The sequence below is a fragment of the Diospyros lotus genome, chromosome 6, assembly GCF_014633365.1.
Source record: "Diospyros lotus cultivar Yz01 chromosome 6, ASM1463336v1, whole genome shotgun sequence".
Taxonomy (NCBI): domain Eukaryota; kingdom Viridiplantae; phylum Streptophyta; class Magnoliopsida; order Ericales; family Ebenaceae; genus Diospyros; species Diospyros lotus.
In genome coordinates this window covers 9,657,117-9,682,263 of record NC_068343.1, presented here as the reverse complement: position 1 = coordinate 9,682,263, position 25,147 = coordinate 9,657,117, and the positions used below count along the sequence as shown (strand labels likewise).

At 35.8% G+C, this 25,147-nt stretch overlaps 2 protein-coding genes across 2 annotated transcripts; both read left to right on the top strand.

The window, feature by feature from the left end:
- The first annotated feature begins 9,155 nt into the window (after positions 1–9,155).
- LOC127804278 (protein RADIALIS-like 5) lies at positions 9,156–10,870 on the top strand. The gene is made up of 2 exons (XM_052341115.1): positions 9,156–9,681; positions 10,578–10,870. The coding sequence occupies exon 1, from the start codon at positions 9,407–9,409 to the stop codon at positions 9,644–9,646; it is 240 nt and encodes a 79-aa protein (XP_052197075.1). The 5' UTR covers positions 9,156–9,406; the 3' UTR covers positions 9,647–9,681; positions 10,578–10,870.
- Positions 10,871–15,990: 5,120 nt separating this feature from the next.
- Positions 15,991–25,147, top strand: LOC127804846 (uncharacterized). The gene is made up of 8 exons (XM_052341891.1): positions 15,991–16,428; positions 16,518–16,613; positions 20,237–20,347; positions 20,855–21,164; positions 21,493–21,583; positions 22,778–23,117; positions 23,539–23,687; positions 24,295–25,147. The coding sequence occupies exons 1-8, from the start codon at positions 16,144–16,146 to the stop codon at positions 24,803–24,805; spliced, it is 1,893 nt and encodes a 630-aa protein (XP_052197851.1). The 5' UTR covers positions 15,991–16,143; the 3' UTR covers positions 24,806–25,147.

The following is a 25,147-nucleotide window of genomic DNA, read 5'->3' as shown; positions in this document are numbered from 1 at the left end:
ATTTATTTTATTCATTATTATTATTATTTTAAATAAAACAAATAAATAAAACAAATAATAATAACAATTATTATTATTTATTTTATTCATTATCATTATTATTTTAAATAAAACAAATAAATAAAACAAATAATAATAACAATTATTATTATTTATTCTATTTTTATTTTTAAATAATAAAACAAATAAATAAAACAAATAATAATAACAATTATTATTATTTATTTTATTATTATTATTTTTATTTAAAACAATTAAAAAATAATAATAAATAAATAAATCTGCCAATGGCAGACAGAGGGGGGGGCCAGCCCCCACTGCGCGCACAGTGCGCGCGCATTCCGCGCGGTGGTGCGCGGGCGGGGCCCGCGCACCTGCCCGCGCGGCGCGGGCTAGCCCCGCGCCTTGCGCGCATGGGCGCGCATCTGGGCGCGCCCATGCGCGCCCAGCGCGCCCAACGCTCGCGTCTGGGCGCGCTGGGGCGCGCCCAGCACGCACCCAGCGTGCTGGTTGCCCCCCGGGATGCACCCGGTACTGCCCGTCCGTCCCGAAACAAATTTCGATACTTCCAGCTACGCCAAAACTGATTCCAGCACTGTCTAACAGTGTTAAATCAGTTTTAAAACGCTGCCGGCATGCAACTCTTCTTCGGATCTCATCCAAAATTGTTTTATTTTTCAAAATACCAATTCAATGTCCAATAATCACATGAATAAAACCATAAAACTGAAAAACGATGGCTCTGATACCACTGTTGAGTTACATAGATCTTATCATATGCGCAGCGGAAATTAAAATTTAATTTGGAGGTATCCCGTTTTTCAGAAATTATGGTTTAATAAAACGAAGGCATAAACGAAAAATACCTCTTTGATGAAATCTTATTTCACCGTTAGATTTCCCGCCGTATAATCCTCCAAGTGTAGGATGCCGAGTCGGTCCACCCGAAATCACTTCTATTCAAGAATATCAAAGAGAGAAGATAAGTAGAAGAAATTTTTCACAAAAATTTCTAACTTACCTCTTGGATTCAAGAACACTTCTCCAAAATTCTCTTTACATTCAAGTGAATCAAGAAGACACTTATAAGAGAAAATAAGAGTTTGGAGCTATTTATAGTTCCAATTAAAAACTATTCTTCATTAAATGGATTGGGCTTCTCAAGCCCATTCCATTTAATGCAATTGGACCAAGCCCAATCCAATGGAATTTATTTGAATCCAATAGTGCCATTGGGCCAAGCCTAATGTACTAGCAAAAGGCCCAACCCAATCTATGATTAAATAATTACATTCATAATATAATTATTTAATTATTCTTATTTATCCAATAAATAAATGCACTATAATTAGTAATTATAAAATTACTAATTTATTTATTTTCTCTTTGAAAGTAATTTCTTTTTGGGTGGGACTTTCTGGGTCCACAAATAAATTGGCAACAAGAATAATCAACAATTAATTCTCGTAAATCATGAGTGACATCTAGCAATATATCATGATTACCCAATTTATTGTGAAGCGGGTATTGTGAACCTTTTACTACGTTATCATACAATACGGTCCTTCTATCATCCTATATCCCGACAAGATATGAGATCATGGTCAGTAGGTCGAATCTCTTAATCTTGTCATATGACCAAATCCAAAATCAATCTTGACAAATTATGACACAACCCGTATGGAACAAATTCCATCGTCATATTACCTCGGCCAAGGATTTATCGTCAAGTGATTACTGGATCGCATAGGATATCCTCCTCATAAATCTCGAGGTGATAGATTCCATGTCTAATGCACACATACCTCATGTATCACTGAATCAGGCACATAGATACGTATGATTATCCTTGATTAGAACAACCACATGATATCGTTGATATCCTAATCCACCAATACACAGATATCCATGTCATCTCAGGTCTAAGGACTAGTTGTAAAATCGCAGCTAACATTAAATCATTGACCCGTGAGAAATAACCCATGTGATTTAATGTTAACAGTCCCGTTCAGTGAACTCGTTCTTGTAACGAGCACCCACTTATCTTCCTTCTATAGCTCATACAGAATGGCACGAGACTCACCAACCTTATCTTTCAGTATCTCATACTGAAACAAGGAGGAAGACAATGTGCTGGCCTTTACGAGTTGCTATCATCCATGATAGGAATTCTATGGCCAGGAACATGTTTATAGTATAACAAATTGTGGATTATCCGTAACTCGTATTCTTAACACTTAAGAATGGTATCCACTTCTTATTATACTAATGGATATATGTTTTATAATTTAAACCATATTGCAATTTAAATAAAAACATAAACTTGCCATTTAAATAATATTTAAAGAATTACAAGATCGAGTCCCTTTGTGTCACTGGAACTGGTCTTTAGGGCTCATATCTAACATCTTACTCGTTCATTTGGATTAACCTTGTCCCATTCTTAAGAAGACCCAATCCCGTTCCATACGGACCCAACAACGACACGAAAGTCGACACCCCGATGATATGAAATACACGCCATGCACCGACTTGTTTTAAAAGTAAAAACAGTTGATGCAATATATCACATGTTCAATATGCAAGTGATGCCGTAATGTACATAAGTGAAACGTCTTTATAAACAACTCAAGTTTAGGAGGGTATAACCGCTCATTAGAACTGGTCCGTTCATGTGTATCCTAAGCTTAGGAGGGTAAAACCGCTCACCAGAACCCACTATACACACACCAAAACACATACAGGACAAGGTAAAGCTAGAATCAAACCACTCATCTTAATTCAGAAAAGTCTAATTTTTGCCTCGAAAAACGTGTCACACCTCAAAATTCGTGTAATCCTTCTTCCAACAACCCAATTGACTCCTATTTCACCATTAAGACCTTAGGAATTAATATTTCTATTTTTCCTCAATTTTCTCTATTTTTATTTATTTTTCAAACATTTCTACCTCTCAAAAAATCATAATAAATGCCAAACACCTAGTTTTTCCAAATATTTGTACATAAACCATCCTAAAATAATTTTATAAAAATTATAAAATAAAAATCAGGGAAAACCTGGACTTCACGCGCCCTCACGCGCAGGCGCGTGGGTGCGGCTGGGGTCCACCCGTGCACACGCGCAACTGGTTTTTTTCGGTCGTCTTCTCCGGCGACGATGACCGATGCTCGATCTAATTGTAGGGCCTTGAAGCTCTTGGAGAGGCGACCTCAATGGCACCCTCGCATGACCAAAACAGTCGTCAGAAAATGCCTTAAAAGGCGATTGCAGGCCGCGGTCTGGCGAAGCCCGATTTTCTGGCCAACCCCTTAAAACCCCACTTATCTTATACCAAAAGCCTCCAAATTTACCAAAAAATATCCTCACAACCAAGGATCAAAAGCCCCTTATCCCTTAAGCTCGATTCAAGCAAAAACATGAGAAATTTTGGCCGTTTTTGTTCTTGAAACCCTCGGCCTCCACCCCATTTTATACTCGATCTCGACCCAAATTTCCACCACCAATCGATTGCTCTTATCCCCTTAACCCTAGATATAGCCTCCAAACCAATTAAACAACCCCAAATCACGAGCTACAACCCTCGAAAGATTCGGCCAAATCGAAAATCCCATCCGCCATTAAACCCGATCACACCTCACCATTTTCCGGCCAATGGCAGCTCCTATCGACCTCATCATCGCCTAGAGACTACCCTAGAGTCTCCGGGCGACCTTCCCGACGCCTCAGAGGCGGCCAGTCGGTTTCCCACTTTGCAAATTTTCAGAATTTGCAGTTTTGCCCCTTTATAAATTTTAATTTCATTTTCTCTCTATCTAAGGCACCCCTAGACTTCTTGTTAATTCCTTGACTGCCCACAAGTTCTATATTTTCCATTTTCCTTTGAAATTTCTGAAAAATTCATCGTTTCGACCTCCCTCGGGTAGTTTATAAAATCTGCACTTTTGCCCGGATGTCCCTAATCACGCATTTTCGTCCTCAAACCTTCGAAAATCTCTTGATTTTGTCGAGTATTGCTTATTTGGATAATTTTACCTTCATTGGCTTGCTTGACATAGTCCATCACCTTTCGTTTATGTTTTGAGTATTGCATTTTGGCCGAAACTATTATAAATTTCATTTTGACCCCGTAATTTTTGAAAATGCTCTTAATATCAAATACTGGGTATTATAATGAGGTACTTATAAAGAACAAAAGATTACATGCTCACATATATGAGATTTGATCAGTTGGAAATCATAGGGTATTCCGACTTCGATTATGCTAGATGCCAAGATAGTAAGAGATCCACTTTAGGCTACATTTATCTGTTAGCTAGAGGAGTGCCAAGCAAACACTCATAGCATTTTCCACCATGGCAGTAGAATTTGTGGCATGTTATGAGGCATTCAACCACGGAATATGGCTATAGAATTTTGTCATTGGGTTGCGCATTTTGGATAGTATAAAAATATCGCTTAAGTTATATTGTGAAAATAAATCAATAGTTATGTATTCTAATAACAACATGAGCTCATCTAAGTCTAAGCATATTGATATAAAGTTTCTAGTTGTGAAGGAAAAAGTGCAGAGTGGATAGATTTTCATAGAGCATATTTGAACAAACTCCATGATTGTGGATCCGCTTACTAAAGAATTACCACCCAAGGTTTTTCATGAGCACACTGTTCATATGGGTGTTGTATTGTGTGAGGATGTCATGTTCTAGTAAGAGTTTATATTCTCATTGCTTTATGTTTGGTTTTGGAAACATTCATGTATTTGGATATTTTCTATAAAGTACTCAGTTCATTTCACTTTGTTATATTATGTTCAATATCGATCTCACTAAGAAATAAAATAAGACCAGTTGGAAATAGACATATTTGGATCACATCACATGTCATTTTCATGCTACACATTCATGATTGATTTATGTCATTTGGTTGTATTGGTATATGTGACCATTGATGGATTTAGTTACGCTAAATGTGACGAAGATTGCTTTGATTCTATATCAATATGATTAATGGACGAGATTGTTCGAAAATTACCCTTAATGGTGATAACAAATTTTTTGGAGCTCATAAGGTTGTGCATATTCGCAAGGTTACATATGTGGGCCCAGTGGAAGATTGTCGAAAATAAAGGATTCGACATGTCATGTAAGGCCACAAATGTATTTTTAAATATACAATACTATCTTAAAGTTTAGCTAATTAAAAGTGATCTATAAAGTTTAATTTTGGGCTATTAGATATTAAATTGTCGTGGAATTAATGTGTAGAGACATCATTTGTATTTCTAATTTGATGAGAGGCCAATTTAAAAATATTGAAAGATGTTAACTACTTGATTCAGTTATACATAATGAGTCATGGTTTCTAATTGGACGAGAGTTTTTTCCTATATCTCTGCATCCCTATCAATGGAGATAAAAAAAAAAAAAAAAAATTATAGGTACTACATATCAATTGGGAGATCATAATCTGTTTGATCAATCACAACAATAGATTCAGGTACGCTTTCACTATCTTCATTTCTTCATCTTCTCTTTGAATCAAGATAAAAATTTAAAATCATGTTTAAATAATTATATTTGGATATAATTGTGGTCTATGCATGTTATTTGAAGTTTTGATAATTTCTACATTATGTAATTGTTTTTGGCAACAGACAATCACACATTGAGATTTGGGAATAGAAAAGAGTGGGCAAATTGAATTGGTCCAAGTCCAGGGACATTGTGGCCCAGCTCAAAAAGTTAGGCAATCAAGCCCCTTAATTGCATATAAGAAGATATACTCCCAAAACATTGCAACAACAACCTTAATTCAGTTGCTTCTCATTTAGTTTGTACAATAAAACCACATTCACCAACAATTATAACAGTAACGGCACTATGAACCCCCCCCCTCCAAAAAAAAAAACTCAAAGTTACACAATGTTTGCATTATCGTGTCACTTAACAGAATTATCTTTTCTACTAAACTAATGCCATGTTGTGAAAGAAATATTTCAAAATAGTAAGATGGGGAAAATCCAATATATTTACAAAAACAAATGCTGTCAAGATCTAATCATACAAACCATCGGTTTCGTTATCCCGGTAAGAATTTGAATTGAAAAAAAAGGATTTTGTCAATTTTAACACAAGAAATAATGTACTAAAACTAACTATAAGTACACACACAAGAAATAGTGTACTAAGACCGACTATAAGCGCATGCGCACTCCCCCCCCCCCCCCCCCCGTCCCCCCGGCGCACGCGCGCACACTCTCACACACACACACACACACACACACACACATATATATATATATATCACCCACCAAGAAATAACAGACCATCATTTGGATAATTTGGTAATTTTGTAGAGCTATTAACAGAGCACGAATGTAATATTTCACATTTTTGTGTCTGGTAATCACAACTGTGAAAGCTCCGGTCCATCCCCATAGCCAATTTGCAAGAGTGATCAAAATGCTGAGTCATTGAACTGATTCCCTCGTTATCCTCCATATGGCATCCAAAACTTGTCTCTCCTTTCCCAGCAATAATTTAACCTATCAGCCCCAACCAACTAGAGTCACAGACCTGTTATCACTTCAAGTGTCCTTCTACACGCACACATACACATATCAGCTTAAGCAACAGAAACTGGTGGGCACAACACAAGAATCTCATATCTAGCTTATCCTTGGAATCAGATCTGGAAGACTCAACTCCTTCATGAGCATATCAGTTTTGAAAATTTATTTTGTCCAGTTGTTCTTTTCCGAAAGGTTCCGCTTCAATGGATCCCTTACTAATGATAGATTGTGATTGTGATTGTGATTGTGCATGGACCATGTATAACTAGTGCACTTCTCACTCCCCAAAGCTATTCAGCCTTGGAAATTGTAGTTTTATTCCTTGTGAACCCATAAACAAGCAATAAGAGTAATTAAGCTCAAATAATCAAAACCCAAAAGTAGAAACAAGCAAACTAATAGTCTGTAATTCAGTGACAAAAAGGATTCCAAGGTCATCACAACCCTACATGAAGAGTTAAAACGATAAGGATTCCAAGTACGAATAGAAATAAAGGACCACCACAAAATAGAATCCTTCCGTGTTTCTGTCTCATCCAATGATTATAGACCACTATTTTATATTTAAACGAGTATATTATATTTATATTTTAACCATAAGCTTGCTAAGAGATTTACACAAATACGCTAAGTGAAGTTTCAGAGGATGAGATTTAGTCATCAAAACCTTGAGCACTTCAATATGAAAAATGGAACAAAATAGAGCACCTGCTGTCAATCAAGATCTCACCAGTTCAAGCTAGAGTTCAAAAAGAAGTGATATTATACCAACAAATACGGCATCTTGTTGTACCTTAAGAGGCATTTAACAATCACGGCTTCTATCTGTTGAAAACAGGACACTATGCTGTACCTTATTTGCTACTTTAATCAACAGAATTTCATAATCAGTGAATATAGAAAATGCTGGCTACCACTTGTAAAGGTTGGCACCAACAGTCAACTTGCCTGTAAGTTAATGAGGTTGAAATACACCAAGATTTGATGTCAACTTGAGAAAACAAGATTCCAGGAAGCTACTTACTTTCCAGCAAGAAATCTGGTCCGTGTTTTGTTGGAATAATAGCAAATGGAAGAATCAACAATCAACACCCCACAGTCCCAGTGAACCATCACCTAAAAGATTTTCAAAGGTGTGGATGCACCAAGACCAAGAACATTAGCATCTTCCACTAAACATCTATGACTACATTGCTAAAAGATGAGAGGAACCATATATATCTTACATGGAGTACAATTCGTACAGTTTAGATTTATAAACAGAAGGCATTGAACCAACTGTTTAGCCATTAGATATTCAAGCCATATTCAGGGCAGAGAAAAAAGTAATAATGAACAAAGATTGTGAGTTCTACTGAACTGAAATCATAGGGTCATGATGTTAGAACTCCAATGATTAAGCTATTATAATTATGGTATCCCCATCCTCTTTGATGCCTTACACGGGCATGGTTTTGTCATTCAAGGAGTCCTTAAATCATAACCATTTGCCTCATTCAACTCTTATTATATGTATCAAAAGAACAGAGTCTCCAGTTTTTGTGAAAAAAACTACTTATAAAGATACCAGCTGGCTTGACATATCATAGAAGACCATGAAGGCGTCGGTTACATCTGGCTTCTAAGATGAAAGTTCTTTGCTTTTCATTAATTTCCCAAACTTTGGTATAGTTTTGATCAGTTGTTGACAAATTTATAATCTATAGCACTGGCAAATGATAAAGTCAACCTTCGATCAATATGATACTGGATGGCTATCTATCCAGAAGTTCTAAAGCATTAATTACTTTACATTGTTCTTGTTCTAAAGCTGCTGGTGATATGGTCATTCTTATTGCTTTCATTCTAAAATTGTTAACCAACATCAATATTCAGAATTAGCTAAAGAAGCTAGTGGTGCCAGATGATCGTCTTTGAGTAGACAAATATGCCCCCCTGAATGGTAGATGATATGTGATGCACAACCATGAACCAACATGACATTCTGAACTGATCTTACAAGTTACAACCCTTAATTACTGAAAAAAAAAAGTTTGTGGCTTCGTTAATCAAAAGAAAGTTTTTCATTGTGTGGGAGCCAACTGCAAACCTTGACGTGCTATTATTCCCAATTGTTGCTGCATCTCCTAATTAAGATGCATAAACGCAACCACAAATCTTCGTCAAAGTTTGAATAATTTAAAAATATATTAGGCCAAAACTAAGATAAAAGAAGACAAAACATAATGAAAGGTCAAAAGGAAAAAATCTTCAATCCTCATCAGAATGCAAAAGGAGATAAGAGAATAAAGTACATCTCTAGCCATTAGATGCTGGTTCTCTATCCCACTAGCTAGTAACTTGCCTAAGAAATTCAATAACATGGATACACTGCCAACAAATAAATTTCAAGTGATCAAAAGCTGTGACATAATCATGGTTCTGATATTGATTCCTATCTTTCATGTGTTGCTTGCTGAACTGATCAATTTTGTCGTTCCTAAGAGGGATGACTTTGTTGAACTCTCTGCACAAGAAATATTCGCCAACTAGTCGAGCCCCACTGCCTTTTTCCCCTGCTTATAAGTAGCTGCCTTGGTGACATCTTTCGCATGCCATCCCACGACTTCAACTTATCTTCGCCAACTAGAACAACCTTTCTTTCCCCTTCTTTGGCTTTCTTTTCTTTTTCTTTTTTTCTCTTTTGCAATTTAGCTTGGTCACTCTTCCATTTCCATTTGAGGTTCCAACCTTGCTCCTCACTAGTCTAATTTCTTCATCACCACAAAACTTGACCTCTGTCATCCTCAAGCTTAGTTGGATAAGTGCATTTAAGAACTTGGATACACACTAATGGCATCCAACTCCTTCTCTTCTTCACTTAGCTATAGCTCCTCTTGGACTCCAAAGCAGAACAAACTATTTGAGAAGGCTCTGGCTATATATGATAAGGACACTCCTGACCGCTGGCAGAAAGTTTCTAGGGCAGTGGGTGGAAAATCGGCTGAGGAAGTGAAAAGACACTATGAGCTCCTAGTAGAGGATCTAAGGCACATTGAATCAGGAAGTGTCCCCATTCCTAATTACAAATAATCTGGAAACTAAGGCAGTGAATATTCAGATCAGAGGTAATGCACTATCTGCTTCTTACCTAGTAACTAGCTAAACATCACTTTGCTACTAGATTTTCATTTACCAGCTTTGCCCAGAATTCCTAGTCCTACCTTTGCTCTCCACTATTCCACCTATAGCCAGCCATGAACCTAACAGTGTTCAGTTACTATCATGTAATTTTAATGTTTTTCTTTCTAAGCGCATTCTCAGTGCACAAGGATGCCTATTTTGCAAGGTTCAAGGGAGAGCTGTATTTGTACGCAGCATTCCCTTTGTTTTTTGTGAACAAGTTGTTTCCACAACTCAATCCAAATAATAAATGGCATCTAGGTTAGATCCTAACCATCTTCAGTAATCACTTTGGAACTAAATGTTTGATGCAGCAGCATGAGATACGCCCATGAAGTCTGGAATGCCTTTTAATGTGGTCCACCGATTGCTATCCATTAGGCACAGGTTCCCTTTAACAAAATGTTTGACTTCATTCATTTGAAAAGCCAATGCCCAACAACAGACCTTGGGCTTCTTATCTTGTCCAAGTGAGATTTAATCCTCTCCTTTGCAGTGGATAACATGTTTGTGGTTCCATCCCATTCTTTTAAATTCTATTCCTAACAATTCCCATGTCAGGTCCAAAGCATTGGCCTTTTTTTTCCTGATTTGAACATAGATCCTTTCCCATGCCCAACTCAACGTCTTATTCCCTTTTCTTTGTTCCTTTCTAGCCTTTATTCGCCTATCACTTGCCGTGTCTTTGCTTGGGGTTGTGCTTTTCTAGTCTATAATTTGGTGCTATTGTCAGCATTGCCATCTTTAGCTGATAATCTCATCCACCCTTTGCATGTTCTATCATTATTTTATGAGAAAAATCTGATTTCTTTTTTCTTTTATTTAACATTTTATTAAACAGGTTGATTACGTACCTAAAAGGGAACTGGATTTCAAGTCAAACCCAGCATCAAATGCATAAAAGGCATCAACCAACAGTACTGGAAACAAATAAATCAGACCTTTCTCTCAAGCCTCGCTCACTTACTGCATCACTATATAACTCTATATGTATACTGTATTCCCCAAGAAGATTGTATTGTATTGTATTGTATTGTATTGTATTGTTGTTTTCACTTTTTTTCCCCTCTGTAATCTAAGACTGGCGCTACTGTAATTGAATTTCTGGAATCAATGACTCAGTATCTACGCATTTGCACAATCAACTCACTCTCTCTATTTGCTAAAGAATTTGGCTTTGAATGCTGAGGTAATTATATGTATATGGTAGAACCACAAGATGCAAATGAGAGTGTAAATTATATATCTATTCTATTATATAAGCAAATATATATACGCGCACACAAATAGATAATGCAGATGAAGTAACGTACAGAAATGGCCTTTGATGTCATACCTATCATAGGGTTTTCTTCCATGATTGAGAGAGGATAAGTTCACATCCATGAGTTCATTGAGCAGTTGCAGAATTTGACCACCATGGATCCATTGCTGTTCAAAAACTATAAAATGGAAAATACCATCCGTGTAAAATATTCATAAAAAATAACATTTAGATATGCTAAACTAGAATTACATAAAAATAGCCTCTTCAACTTATTAAGATCTTATCAAGGTAAATTGTCAAAAAAAATAAAAAAAAATCAACTTTTACTGTTTTATCAACTGTGGGCTCAATTTTAAATTTTATCAATACTAGCTAGCATTTAACTTTTCATTTGCTAACAACATTACCCTGTGACATCCAAATTGTAGTTAAATAAATTTTATTATTAGTTTATGTTGGCAAATGAGGTGGCAAGTGTTGCCACCTCATCTCCCTCCAATTTGCTAACAACATTTGGAGGAATTGTGTAAATATCTAGTGAAGAAATAGTACAGGTGGGATGAAATTGAACGGGAGGGACCACAAAACTTTGGGAAGAAAGTTGAAGTTAGGGTTTCTCACATTGGGGACCACGAACTCTACCGGAGAAAGGAAGGGCTTTTGGAGCATATTGGTCTGCTCCAACGACGTGGAAGGAAGAAGGAATATCAAGACTCACAACCAAGAAGGAATATGACAATGAATATCCAGGTTGTAGGGACACCCTGGTCAGTCATCTAAGGGCATTTGGGTTGTCTTTTATTGTATTCACAAAAACTATGGCTGTCTTTTTTTTCCCTCAACATATTTCATTCGATCGGTTCAATATAGCAAAACGTGCCAGTTTTTGGCTTGCCAATATATGTAAATCAATTTATAGCAATGTCTTCCATTGCGTTTTCGTTATGCTTCTGTGTAAGGTTAATTTGAATTGATCACAGTTGTTAATGCCAAATGAGTATATTCTATATTAAATGGTCCAAAGAGTGTTATTAGTCGCTACAATTGAACAGGAGACTAAAATGTTAAGGGTCACATTGTTCATACAGAAAGGTTCATATAACCCTTTTATAGACGCGATATATCGCGATTTGTTTACCCCTTTCTCTCTCTCCCTCCATTTCTTGCCACCCGCCTCGCCCTCGCCTACAATCTCACCGCTTCCCGCCTCCTCTCGCCACCTCGCCTTTGCGCTTTGCTACCTTGCCTCCTCACCGCTGCAATCTCCAGCAACTGGCAACCACCCAAACCAACTGAGGTGTAGCAGGCAGCGGCGAGGTGTAGAGGGGAGCGCGAGAGAGAGACAGAGGAGAGGAGAGTAGAGGCGATGCGAGAGAGAGAATGTGTGTTAGGTTGAACAAATTAGGGATAATTTGGTCATTTCATAATTCTGTAAAGCTATCTATACACTCCATTCTATACAAATAGCTTTATCCAAATGTTAAACACTCGAGCTAGACCCAAGTACACAATCCATTATTTATTAGTATATTTCTGGTTTTGAAATTGTTACCAACAATTTTCATGTTCGTTCTTTTTTTTTCTTTTAAATTGCTCCAGTTAACATTGTAAAGGAAATATACTGACATATAAACAAATTTTCACACTGATATGGAATTAGTGACTTGAGTAGTTTGTATTGAAAAACTTAGCCCATGTTCTTTTTATTGTTTTTAAACTGTTTTTAGTTTTTGAAAATAGTAAAAATGTGTTTATTTTTATATTTTTAAAAACGTATTTTTAAAAATAAAAAAAATATAAAAAAATTAAAATAACAAAAAATTGTTTTGACTATTTTTATCATAAACACATTCAAAATTTCAAAAATGCTACAAACAAAAAGAACATGTTTTCAACAATTTCAAAACAAACATTCAAACACAAAAAATTAAAAATGAAATAAAAACAAAAAATTGAAACATGAAAAGAACAACTTTTTAAACAAAACACTAGTGTAGAAAAACCGCACTACCTAAACCCATCATTGCACAACTTAAACATAAGCAACCACAAATTCTAAGTTATCTATCCTAAAAGAAAAATATAATTTTTTATTTTTATTATTTTACGAATCAATCTTCATAAAATCTACCACAACCATTGCTAGGAATGTTGCAAGCAACCCATCAAGCATGATGAAACACATATTAACTATATGTTTTTCCTTCAATACCTCGTAATTTAGATGATTAAGTTCATTTTCCAATTTAAGGATGTCTTTTTCCTCCTCAAAGCCTTGTCCTTAGCATGCCTCAACTTATCAACTAAACTATGGAAAATTCACATTTATCGTCCTAGTCATTGTCTTGTCACTACAAAAAAAGAAGAAGCTAATTGTGAAAATTTCAAGATTCAAAAAGCAAGATAATATTTTAACAACCTTATTTGTTCTACAAAAATAAAGAATACAAGCACTAAGCACCTTCCAAAGTTTGTAGTGATAACTCCCTTTAGGGTTGTTTGTACACTAGGATGTGTTCAAACAAGCCATTACATGATGACATAACATTTTTGATGATGTTCGAAAATATATAAAATTACACATAAAAGAAAGCATCAAGTCATTAGAACCATAGAGCTTAAACACTCGCTTAATTCACAATTTGACTTTGAATGCCTAGTTATCACAAAGAATCCAAACAAATTGTACTCCTAAATTACCTAGAGTTAAGCAAAGCAAGAGAGCCTAATTCATGTAGAAGATGGATGGCAAAGTATTCCCCAAGACAAGATATGAATAATCTTCGCAAAACATAGTCAAGTAGGGGAAGTTTTTGAAGTACTTATCTGCCAAGTCCTCCTCCAAAGGCAATTCCAATAGGATGAGCTCAATAAGAGGCAATTCCTATGATCTAGGAAACAAATAAATCCAAGCCTAACATGGAGAAACACAAGATAGACATTCCAAGTCTTCTTGATGTCATGTGTCCTAATCTTCATAAGATGAGATATTCCACTCTTATATGATAATTCCAATCCAATTCATTCCCAAATTTATGAAACTAGGTGGAATCAGCTAATCCTTTGCGACATGGGAAGAGCCGGCTAATTCTCATTGTGATCCCTCATCATGAAACTCAACCAAAAATGAATAAAAAGACCTCGATAGGTGAGTCAAAGGTATAATATTTTATACTACTCTTTCAAGCCTATAAGTTATCTTCATAATTCTTCTACGCTACTCTAGAATCATATGCTAACTTAAGCATCAGAGTGCATTATCCCAGCTACGCCCCAAGACAATTACTCCTGTTTTTATGGTGCAAGAAATCCAAGTTCAGATTAGTTTGAGATATGGTTTGAGTCTCTTGGGAAGTCTTATAAATTCAATTGATGATTGGTTCCATGTCAACAATTTTACTTTTGAATTGATCGAAAATGAAGTAAACAGACTCCTTTCATCTCATTGCTTTCTTGAGATGTTATGTTAATCCAATAAATTCCAAATCCAGGTATATATAAATGCCAAAAGTTAATTCAATTGTACCTTTTGACATTTATACTAACATTTTCAATGCTAAACTAAACTAAACATAAACATGAGATCAATCTCAAGAGGGATATGGTTATAGCAAATTACATATGAGATAAATCTTAAGCATAAATAATGACTAATTATAGGGGTAAATAATTCTTTTGAACAACATACTTTCTTCTTGTTCTATGAAAACATTAACCTACTAAGAAAAATGGAGTGAAATAAATAACGAAATAACCAAACATTGACTTGCAAAGAAAAGTGAAAATTAAAATATATGAATAAAAAAATGTAAGATTGTGAAGACAATATGAGACAAGAATCCACAAGAAGCCTCGTGTCTACACTCCAACAAAAAGAATATATACTAAATTCTTAACAAATTGAAAGTAGTAGTAACTGACATCAACTAGAAAAGAAACCATGTTGCCTAAGCAATAAGCAAGCCAAATTCCCATGCTATGGGGACAGGGAGGAGAGCTCAGAGCATTCTCATTTATGTTTTCTATAGATGATAGAAGATATTTGTTAAAATGACTTCAATGGCTACCAAACTAGATATGTGATAAATTGAGACACACCCAAGAAAACCAACCTTCTTCTTGCAAATTAGAGTCCAACAAGTCATTCTTCTTCTCACACAAAAAAGTAAAAAAATAAAAGTATTCCAGATAAAATTACTTTTCATTATATTTGTTAAATTTGTTTTAAAAAAAAAATTATATAACTTCTTATCTTGAATGTTCTAGATAAATTTATTTCACTTCATTCAAATACATTATCTTAAACATTACCGATAAATTATCTCAACATAATTTTATTTTATTTATTTTAACAAATGCTACCTAAAAATTGTCGGTCACATTGATGGAAAAATTGGAGAGAAATGAGGCCCACACAGACTAATTAAAAATTATTTAATTATAATTTGAATGTGACACAAACCATTTAACAGATTTATGTTGCTAATTGAAACAAAAAAAAGAGGTTAAATATTAGTATTATTAAAATTTAAAGTTAGTTCACCGTTGATAAAGCAGTTAAAAGTTGAGTTTTTTTTATAATTTATCTTTTAAAAAAGAGAGTTTATTACGGTTTCATCTAATAATGAAGTGGAATTCTAGTGGATTATTAACAATTTAAATGCATTATATTTTAAATAATAATTTAATAAGGTGAAGTAAACCTATTAAATGTAATTTAAGATTAATAAGATTAATATTATTGGCGTCGCTAATAAGTTATTAACAACGCGACAAAATGTAATTTCAGTTTGCCTTCAATAGTCACGTGACAAAATTAATTTCATTGTAGATATATATATATATATATCAGTGGGCCTGTCCAACGATGAAGCCCAAAATAAAGAGCTAATAACTCGCGGCCCAAACTCAGAAAGCCCGAATCAAGTGTTACCCACCGCGCAAGAAAGGCAAACGGTGGTGAGGACCCCCCCCCACCCCCCCCGCCCCGAGTTGACTCAATGGAACATTTAAACCCTAGAGACTTTCAGGCTGGCTTGAGTTTGATAGCAGGGTTTAAGCGCGCGCCAGGAAGAAAAGCCTCCATTTCACGGTATCCACAAGCTCGATGCCCTCCTGAAATCGCACCTTGAAAGCGTCCATGGCCGGTTCAAGGCTGTCCTCCTTAGCGGCGGTGGCGGCCGCCGCAGCCACGGCTGCTTCCTTACCGGCATTGTCTAACCGCGCGTACGCTGATTCTCCTTTCCGCTTCTCCCCTTTTTCTTCTCCTTCTCCTTCTCCTTCTCCGCCCGCGCCACAATCAGAATCTTCGCATGAGAAGGCTTCGCCGGCCGCTGACGAGCCCAGGGGCGGGTTCGATCCGGAATCGCTGGAGAGGGGTGCCAAAGCTCTCCGAGAAATCAACAGTTCTCCGCATGCCAAGCAGGTGATCTTACCCCCGCCTTCCCAAATAAAAATGAATTTCTCATGGATTATTATATATGAGTTATTATACATGTTTTTATATTAAAAAAGGTGTTCGAAGTGATGAGAAAGCAGGAGCAGAATCGGCTTGCTGAGTTGGCGGCAGAGAAAGCGCATTATGAAGCCATTCAATCTCAAGCTGACATTGTGAGTTACACAGTTCAAATTTTGAGATTTTTGCTGCTGTGCTTCCCTTATTTACATAAAATTGAACTTTTTAGTGTTAGAAGTTGCTAGAGGCAACAAAAAACTTCCAACTGTAAGATTGATTATGGAAAGGACCAAAATTTCTATTGTGTTTTGAGATATCCTTTTGAGATTTCCGTTGGGGCTTTAGCTATGGTCATCTGCTCTATATATAAATAATGCAAAAGAAAAGTTGGAACGGAGGGTCATATGGTGTAAACACTTGAAGGTATGAATGCGGGCTTTTGTTTCTGTCAACATTTTGATTGTAGGCTTCATCTTTAACAACAATGAGAAGAAAGCTAAGATTAAATCTTAATTCAAATTTCTCTCTACTGTAAATTTTTGCAAAATTGAGCAATGTCATCCTTTTTAGATTAGATGTTACAATATGAGGCCTTGTGTATGTGTATGGATAACCTGTCAATTCGATATTGGGGCTATTCAGTATGTCATTTTTAAGAAGTTATGAAAATTGATTTGAGGTTCCAAACTATCACCCTTTATTTAGGTTTTTGTCAGTGTTGAAAATAGAATTGTATTTCAATTTATGGGAGTATAAGATTTGTTGTTGATTTTGACCAAAGTTAGACATCTTAGACAGATCTTAATGGAAGTGAAAAACCATGAACTTAAAATTTGTTAGTTTTAGAATATGTTTGTGTATAACAAGAATGGGCCAAAGAGGAGATGAAAATAGGAAATAAACAAACTTATGAAAACCTGTACCAACATTCTGTTGATAAAAATAAGTTAGTACAGATCCTATAATGTATCTAGTGATAGGAAGCGCTAGGAAGGTGTTAGAAAGTTAAATTCATGTGGCATAAAGCCTTCACATCAGTGTTATTAAAAGTGCGCCTAGGCGCAAGGCGCACCTTTGGGGCCTGGAATGCTCCCAGGTGGGCGCAGACCAGCCAGGCACCCCTAGGCCCACCAGGCCCTCAGGCGCAGCCTTGGGCTTAGGCGCACCTGGCTTTTTTTTTATAACTATTTTTACTGTTTAAGTGTTTATTGTTGTATTTTTTTAATAGAATCCTAATAGGAAAAAGAAACTTTTCAGATTCCAATTCCAATTATAACTAAATACTAAATAAACAATAAATAAATAAAAAAAAGAAGAGCTGACAGCCAATAAAAAAAGAAAGAAATCTGAAGAGACTGTCAAATCAAAGAGATTCTCAGCTCTCCCTTCTTCAAACGGGACATCTCCTCCTTCAAACTTATTGCATTTGTAAGTGTTTATTGTTTAATTTTTAATAGAATCCTAATAGGAAAAAGAAACTCTTCAGATTCCAATTCCAATTCCAATTATAACTAAGTACATAAATAAACAATAAATCAAAAGAAAAAAAAAACAAAATATGAACTGACAGCCAATAAAAAAGAAAGAAATCTGAAGAGACTATCAAACCAAAGAGACTCTAATGATGAAAATATGGAAATGTTTGATCTTGATGATGAGGATGATTTTTATATTATTTAAAATTCATAATTAGTTAATCTTAATTAGGATCTAAGACCCATAAATTGTTTAAAATTTAATTTAAGTTGACTTAAAGACTTTTTTTGCAAAGTTTTTTTAACTTTCGTGATGCTTATGTGCTGGTTGCTGAAATATAATGGGATGTACTTTGCTGAAATTTACAGGTATTTAACTTATTTTAATATATTTTTTAGTTAGTGTATGTTGAATTTTTTAATTTTTTTAATAACATGTTTGTGAATATATTATTAGGAGTAAGGACTTATTTTATACCTTATTCTTCAACTAAGACATATTTTTCTTTTTTTTTTTTAGTTAGCATGCACCTAGTTTCACTAGTTGTGTGTCTTGTCTTGCGCCTCTGGCTCTAACATCCTTGTGCGCCATGGGCTCTTAATAACACTGCTTCAAATGCCAAAATAATAATAATAATAATAATCATCATCATAATAATAATAATAATTATTATTATTATTATAATAAATAAATGAAGCCTTCAAATCCAAGGATTTATGCTTTGAAATCAATTTTTATTTTGATGCTGCTCTTTTGTTTTTCTCTACCGGTGGGGCTCATCATTTTACTAAACTAAGCAAAATGCATTTTCTATTAGGCAATTTATTATTAGGCATCTAAGATGGATACACATATAGGCCAAAAAAGGTGGAGCCAATGCACAAGGGTCCCACATTCCAGGCTCATGTCCAGGTTAATCGTACCCAGAATTACTGTTGCTTAGCAAATAGGTTTTTCTTAACTTGAACTTGTGACCTTCAGGTCCCAATGCAGCAATCTTATTGTTACACCAAAGCTCTCCTTTGGATACACATAGGGATGCAAATACAAAAATTTTGGAAAAATGACTGTTCAAGCATGTCTTGAATACAAGGAGATATTATACTGATATTGTATTTCTATATATTTTTTACTATTTTATGAAAAATTTAGAAACCACAAAAAATACTGGAGAAAATACAGATTCATTTCAGTTCATAAATTTAAGCCTCATTTATCACAAGTAATACTATCTATTATATATGTGCATTTTGTATTACAAGTACATAAAGCTTGTAAGTGCAATAGGTAATAAAGTAGTCATAAAGAATAGATTAAGTCAAAAGCAATGCAAAAAATTTGAAAGAAGCAAAAAATAAAAGAAATAAAAATAAATAAATAAAAAGGGAAAAAAGGGAAAAGAATTCTGAGCCCAAGTTTGACCAAGTCATTGTTACACAGGTTTTTTTTATCATTTTTTTTGGTTTTTTATAACTATTGGACATGCTGTGTATGTATCACACATTCGTGTGTGGCAAGTATACATGTATAGCACATGTGAAGTGCTTATACAATACCATTCACTCTCAATATAGGAATAATCCTTCATGTGATTACCCAAGCAATTAAACCTAGTTTCTTATAAGATTTTTTCTGTTCTCATATTTTTCTTATATCTTTGGCCTAATGATCGATGAACTTCTAAACATGTCTAGGTAAAGGTGCCTTGGTGAATGCTAATTGTAGATGACATTCTCTTGGTGGATAAGCAGCGTGAATAATAAGCTTGAAATATGGAGGAACACTCTAGAAGATTTTAAATTCAATAGATTGAAAACCAAATATAAAATTATATGTGTTAACTATATATTGGATTGACTTGAAGATCAAGTTATCCCCAGAAAAGATCAATTTAAATACTTGGATCTATTCTTCAAAAATATGGAGAAGTTAATGAGAATTTACTCATAGAATTAAGATATGACGGTTAAAATAGAATAGTATGCTTGGTGTTTTTTTGTATAATAAAATTTTGTCAAAAGTAAAAGAAATTTTTTATCAGATTGCTATATGATCAACCTTGTATGGCATGGAATGTGAAGCACTGTGCTAAGGCACGAACATGTGCAGAATATGAGTTTTGTTGTACAGCGAGTTAGAATTCATATAGCTGACCGTACCTAGTGGAATTAAGGCTTGATATGTTGTTGTTTCTCAAATTTTGCTACTTATTTTTTCTTTTATCCTTTTGTATATTTGTAACCTATCCTTTTGATTTAATTCCCCTTTTTGTGGTTCTTATTTCAAATATCTGCATTGTCAGGACAAGCAGCAGAAAATGGCTGAGGAGCAAAGGAATTTATTACAGCAACAATCACAGGCAAAGGCACAAATGTTGCGATATGAAGATGAGTTGGCTAGGAAAAGAATGCAGGTGAAATTAGCCCTTCTAGTGCCTTTTTGTTCATTTGCCAATGGTTGTGGAACTTTACTAAGATCCCGACTTCATCCCCTGCAAATTGTTGTTGGAGTTATTGGCTTTAAGAAAATGACACTTGTTGCCCCAAATATTAATATGTACCTTTATCTGAGATTCAGACAACTTACATGTACATTTCATTCCTCTTTGTTTTTGCTTTATTTTCCTTTTTCATTCACTTTTCTTTTTTAGAATGCCTAATATATATTATTGTCTCCGTAAAAGTTCAAATATTAGTGTAAACAGTAGTAAGTAGTAATATAACAAGGTATTAGAAGTACTGGATTCATTTCTTGTTCTGTATATTTATTCAACCTTATTCATGTGATTGTGCTCAATTTTTCAATACTAGTGCGCCTTAAACTTGGTTTGTTCATATCCAACCATGTGATTGAGCACGAAGGTGGTCTTAGAGAAAGCTTCATATGTTAAGCATTTAAACTTATTATGTTGCGTTTTCAGACGGACCATGAATCTCAGAGACGGCATAATGCTGAGTTGGTTAGGATGCAAGAGGAGTCCTCCATACGGAAAGAACAGGCAAGGAGGGTGACTGAAGAACAGATCCAAGCTCAACAACGTCAGACGGAGAAAGAGAAAGCTGAAATAGAACGTGAAACCATAAGAGTAAAGGCCATGGCTGAGGCCGAAGGTCGGGCTCATGAAGCAAAATTGACCGAGGACCATAACAGAAGAATGCTTTTAGAACGGATGAATGGCGAAAGAGAAAAGTGGCTTGCAGCCATCAATACAACTTTTAGTCACATTGAAGGTGTGAAATAAATAATTATGGGTTATTATTCTATTAGATTTTGTCACAAGCCTAACAAGTTTGTTCTGAAGTATGTATGGCAATTTGGTTGAATTGTGTTGTAGTTTATTTACTATTATATTATTTATGTATGTGAATAACATCCAGATGGTATATTATATCTTTATTTTTAATTCATTGAACTTTTGCTTAGCTTTGTCATTGGCTACTAATGATATCATCTTGGCTGCATATCATATTATTTGACATAAATTATTTTTCTCTTGTCATTATCATCTGCCTAAAACATATCTTCTTAATATGGGTATTTCTTGACCATGATATGCAGGGGGTTTCAGGGTTTTGTTAAATGACAGGAGTAAATTACTTATGACTGTTGGTGGAGCTACTGCCTTAGCTGCAGGAGTATATACTACAAGGTCTGGCCATGCTGTACTCTTTGCATTTTTGTTTGTGAAACACTTTTAGGTTAAGGGAAAATTATGTGAGGCACCCCTGAGGTTCTATATAAATACACGAAGTACCTCTCGCTTTCAGAAATTACATTGGCTACTCTTATTGTTCAAAAGGTATATTAGATTAGCCCTTGAGGTTAGATTAATGTTACCCAGGGTACTTTCAAAGTTTTAAACAATTACACGAATTTCTTAACTATTTTTTAACTGAGGGGAGGTTAGTGTAATTTCTAGAATGTGGGGGAGTACCCATAGTAATTTAGTGAAACTTAAGTGTGGCAAGTGTATTTACCCTTAATGACTGGCTTACTGAGGGTTATTTGTGACCACATTATTATTTGTTCAAATGTACAACACATCTTGTTGCATTATCAGCCAAATATGTGAGGAGACCATCATATCCTGATCCCAGGTAGCTATGGATTTATCTTGCTCGCCTTGAACCCTTGTTTTTCTATAAGTCCCTCTGAATCTCTGATCTGATTTATTGATTAACTGCACTTATCAACTTTATGAAGAAATGATATAGCCCTACTGATAAATCCATAGTGAGATTGTGCCTGATGAAATTTAGCTTCACAAGTATCTGTACAAACTAACAGTGTCATTTGATAAAAGGGAGATCTGATATCATCTGGATGTGTATGTTGTAAGTTTTTTTTAATGTTTATATATTTAATTATTTATTTTTGGGGTTGGGAGGGTGGAGAGAGATCATGATTCCTTTTCCTCTTTATCTTTGTCTACAATGTTGACAATGCAGCAACTTATATGGTAATGCCTTCTCTTTTCTGTGTTTTAATATCCATCCAAATTTTGGTGGTGAATAAAGCAAAGAGAACTTTAATTTATCTCGCATCCCCACTCATCTAAACGGAAGGCTTCTCCTTCGTTTGGATATTTATGCAATTATCTTCTGTTGAAAAACAAAAAAAGTTGCACTAGAATCATGCTCTGTTTTTGCTCAGTCTTCCTAACACAATTCAATCATGTATTTGGTTTGTAGCTTATGATGTTGATCATTTCTATTCTGCTCACAACATGGCCAAAGGGAAGACATATTTTAGCCTCTATATTGGATTGCGCATTGGTTATGCTAATGATTGTGCAGTTAAGCAATCTAATTAAATTTGGTGTTTTCTCTTCATCTGGCTGCAGAGAAGGATCCAGAGTGATTTGGGGGTATGTCAACCGGATTCTGGGGCAACCATCACTGATTCGAGAATCATCCATTGCAAAATTCCCATGGTCGGGAATAGTTTCTCAAGGAGCTAACAAGTTGCTTAATTACAGTACAGCAGCAGGGGCAGCATCTGCTGGTAGTAAAACTAAATTTGGAAATATTGTCCTTCATCCTTCTTTGCAGAGAAGGATAGAGCACCTTGCTAGAGCTACAGCAAACACAAAGTCTCACGAGGCACCCTTTCGCAACATGCTGTTTTATGGCCCTCCCGGGACTGGTAAAACCATGGTTGCCAGAGAAATAGCTCGAAAATCGGTATGGTGGCAACTCTCTCTCTCTCTGAGGCAAGCCTCAATGTGTGCCACCAAGGGGGTTTGTTTGGTCAGTGGTAGATCCCAAAATGCAAAATTGTGCCAAGCAATAAGAAGAGAAAAATATTCCTTAAATGCTCACCCCCCCTCCCCCCCCCCCCCCCCCCCCCCCCCCCCACACACACACACACACACACAAATATCCGGTGATTTATGTTACTTTATCTGTAATTTAAGCATGATATATTTTAAAAAGGAACACTAACAATCGACTTAGCAGACACTATTGTCTTTGCTTCAATTAGCTTCAGTAGGAGGTTACTCTTTTCTTAGGACTTTTTAATTGTTCTGGTCTGTTTTCATGGGAATACTAGAGTTTATGCTTACTGGCTAGTTTCCTTTGGAATGTTGTTTTGTTTCTGCAGGGTTTGGATTATGCTATGATGACAGGAGGTGATGTTGCCCCATTGGGTCCGCAGGCTGTTACCAAAATTCATGAAATATTTGATTGGGCCAAAAAGTCAAAGAAAGGTTTGCTGCTTTTCATTGATGAAGCTGATGCTTTTCTCTGTGAGTAAGTAACTTTTATCCTTTAATGTTTATGTCAAGTTTCAATAATTTGCTTTTTAAGCAAGCTGTTAAATGCTGGGAAAGAAACCATTTAGTTCGTTTTGATTTAATGGCATCTTTGTGTATTTTGGTTTTTACTTTATGGTTAGAGTTGATATGAAATAGGTAAGTTAAGGCTCAATATTTCTTTCAGACCTATGTCATCAGAAAAATGTTGAAGAATTTTTATTATCCATAGCTGCATCTGCCCAAGAATGTTAGAAAGGGTCAGCTGTGAAGGAAAACTAGCCTGTATGCTACGTTGATTTTCTTATTGAATTTCAAGCTGATCTGCTACTTGACTGTTGCAAAAATTGGCTGTCCTATGTTCAAAATTAAGGAACGTTGACCGGTGCCTTTCTGTGGTACTGTTATATTGTGGTTGTTCGGTACCTATTGAATATGCATATACTAGTGTTTTAAATCTTTGACGCTATATGTTAGGACATGATTTCCATGAGCTAGTGTACGTACTGGCCTTCCAACGTGAACTCAAAATTTATTCATGTCTGTAAATTATTCATCCTTCTCCTAGCAGCCAAGTTAACAAATGTACAATTATTTCAATGCAGGCGTAACAGCAAGCACATGAGCGAGGCTCAACGAAGTGCTCTAAATGCATTGCTCTTTCGAACTGGAGACCAGTCGAGGGATGTAGTTCTCGTGCTTGCCACAAACAGACCAGGCGATCTGGACAGTGCTATAACTGACCGAATTGATGAAGTTATTGAGTTCCCTCTTCCCGGGGAGGAGGAGCGCTTCAAACTTCTGAAGCTCTACTTGAACAAGTACATGTCTGATGAAGGCGTTAACGAGTCCAAATTGGGCTCGCTCTTCAATAGAACCGCACAAAAAATAACCATAAAAGATCTGTCAGATGAAGTTCTCCGAGAGGCGGCCCAGAAGACAGAAGGCTTCTCGGGTCGAGAGATCGCAAAACTCATGGCCGGCGTTCAAGCAGCCGTCTACGGGCGCCCGGATTGTGTACTGGATTCTGGGCTGTTCAGGGAGATAGTCGACTACAAGGTTGCAGAGCATGAGCAGCGGATGAGATTGGCATCTGAGGGCGGTCAGACAGCTTAACACAGTGGAATTTGGCTGGGAAATTTTTGTTCCAGGTTTCCCAATTTTTGTTGTTTGTGAATTTTTCACGTTTGGTAGTATATTGATCTCTTCCACTTTCATGCAACAACTGGAAGCATATAAGGGCAGGTTGATGAGCAGTAATGGTGGGTGGGCGATACCCTGTGTAGGCTGTGTTGGCGAAGCTTTTGATGCGGGTTCAATAAAGTTACCTATGGCTGCGGATAAGATTTTGGCCATTGTCATTTTGTTGGATGTCTTACAGCTTTTCAAATTATTATACACTTAGAATCTTCATTCTATAGTTTTCCAAATTGCAGAGCATCTCCGATTTTTATTCTA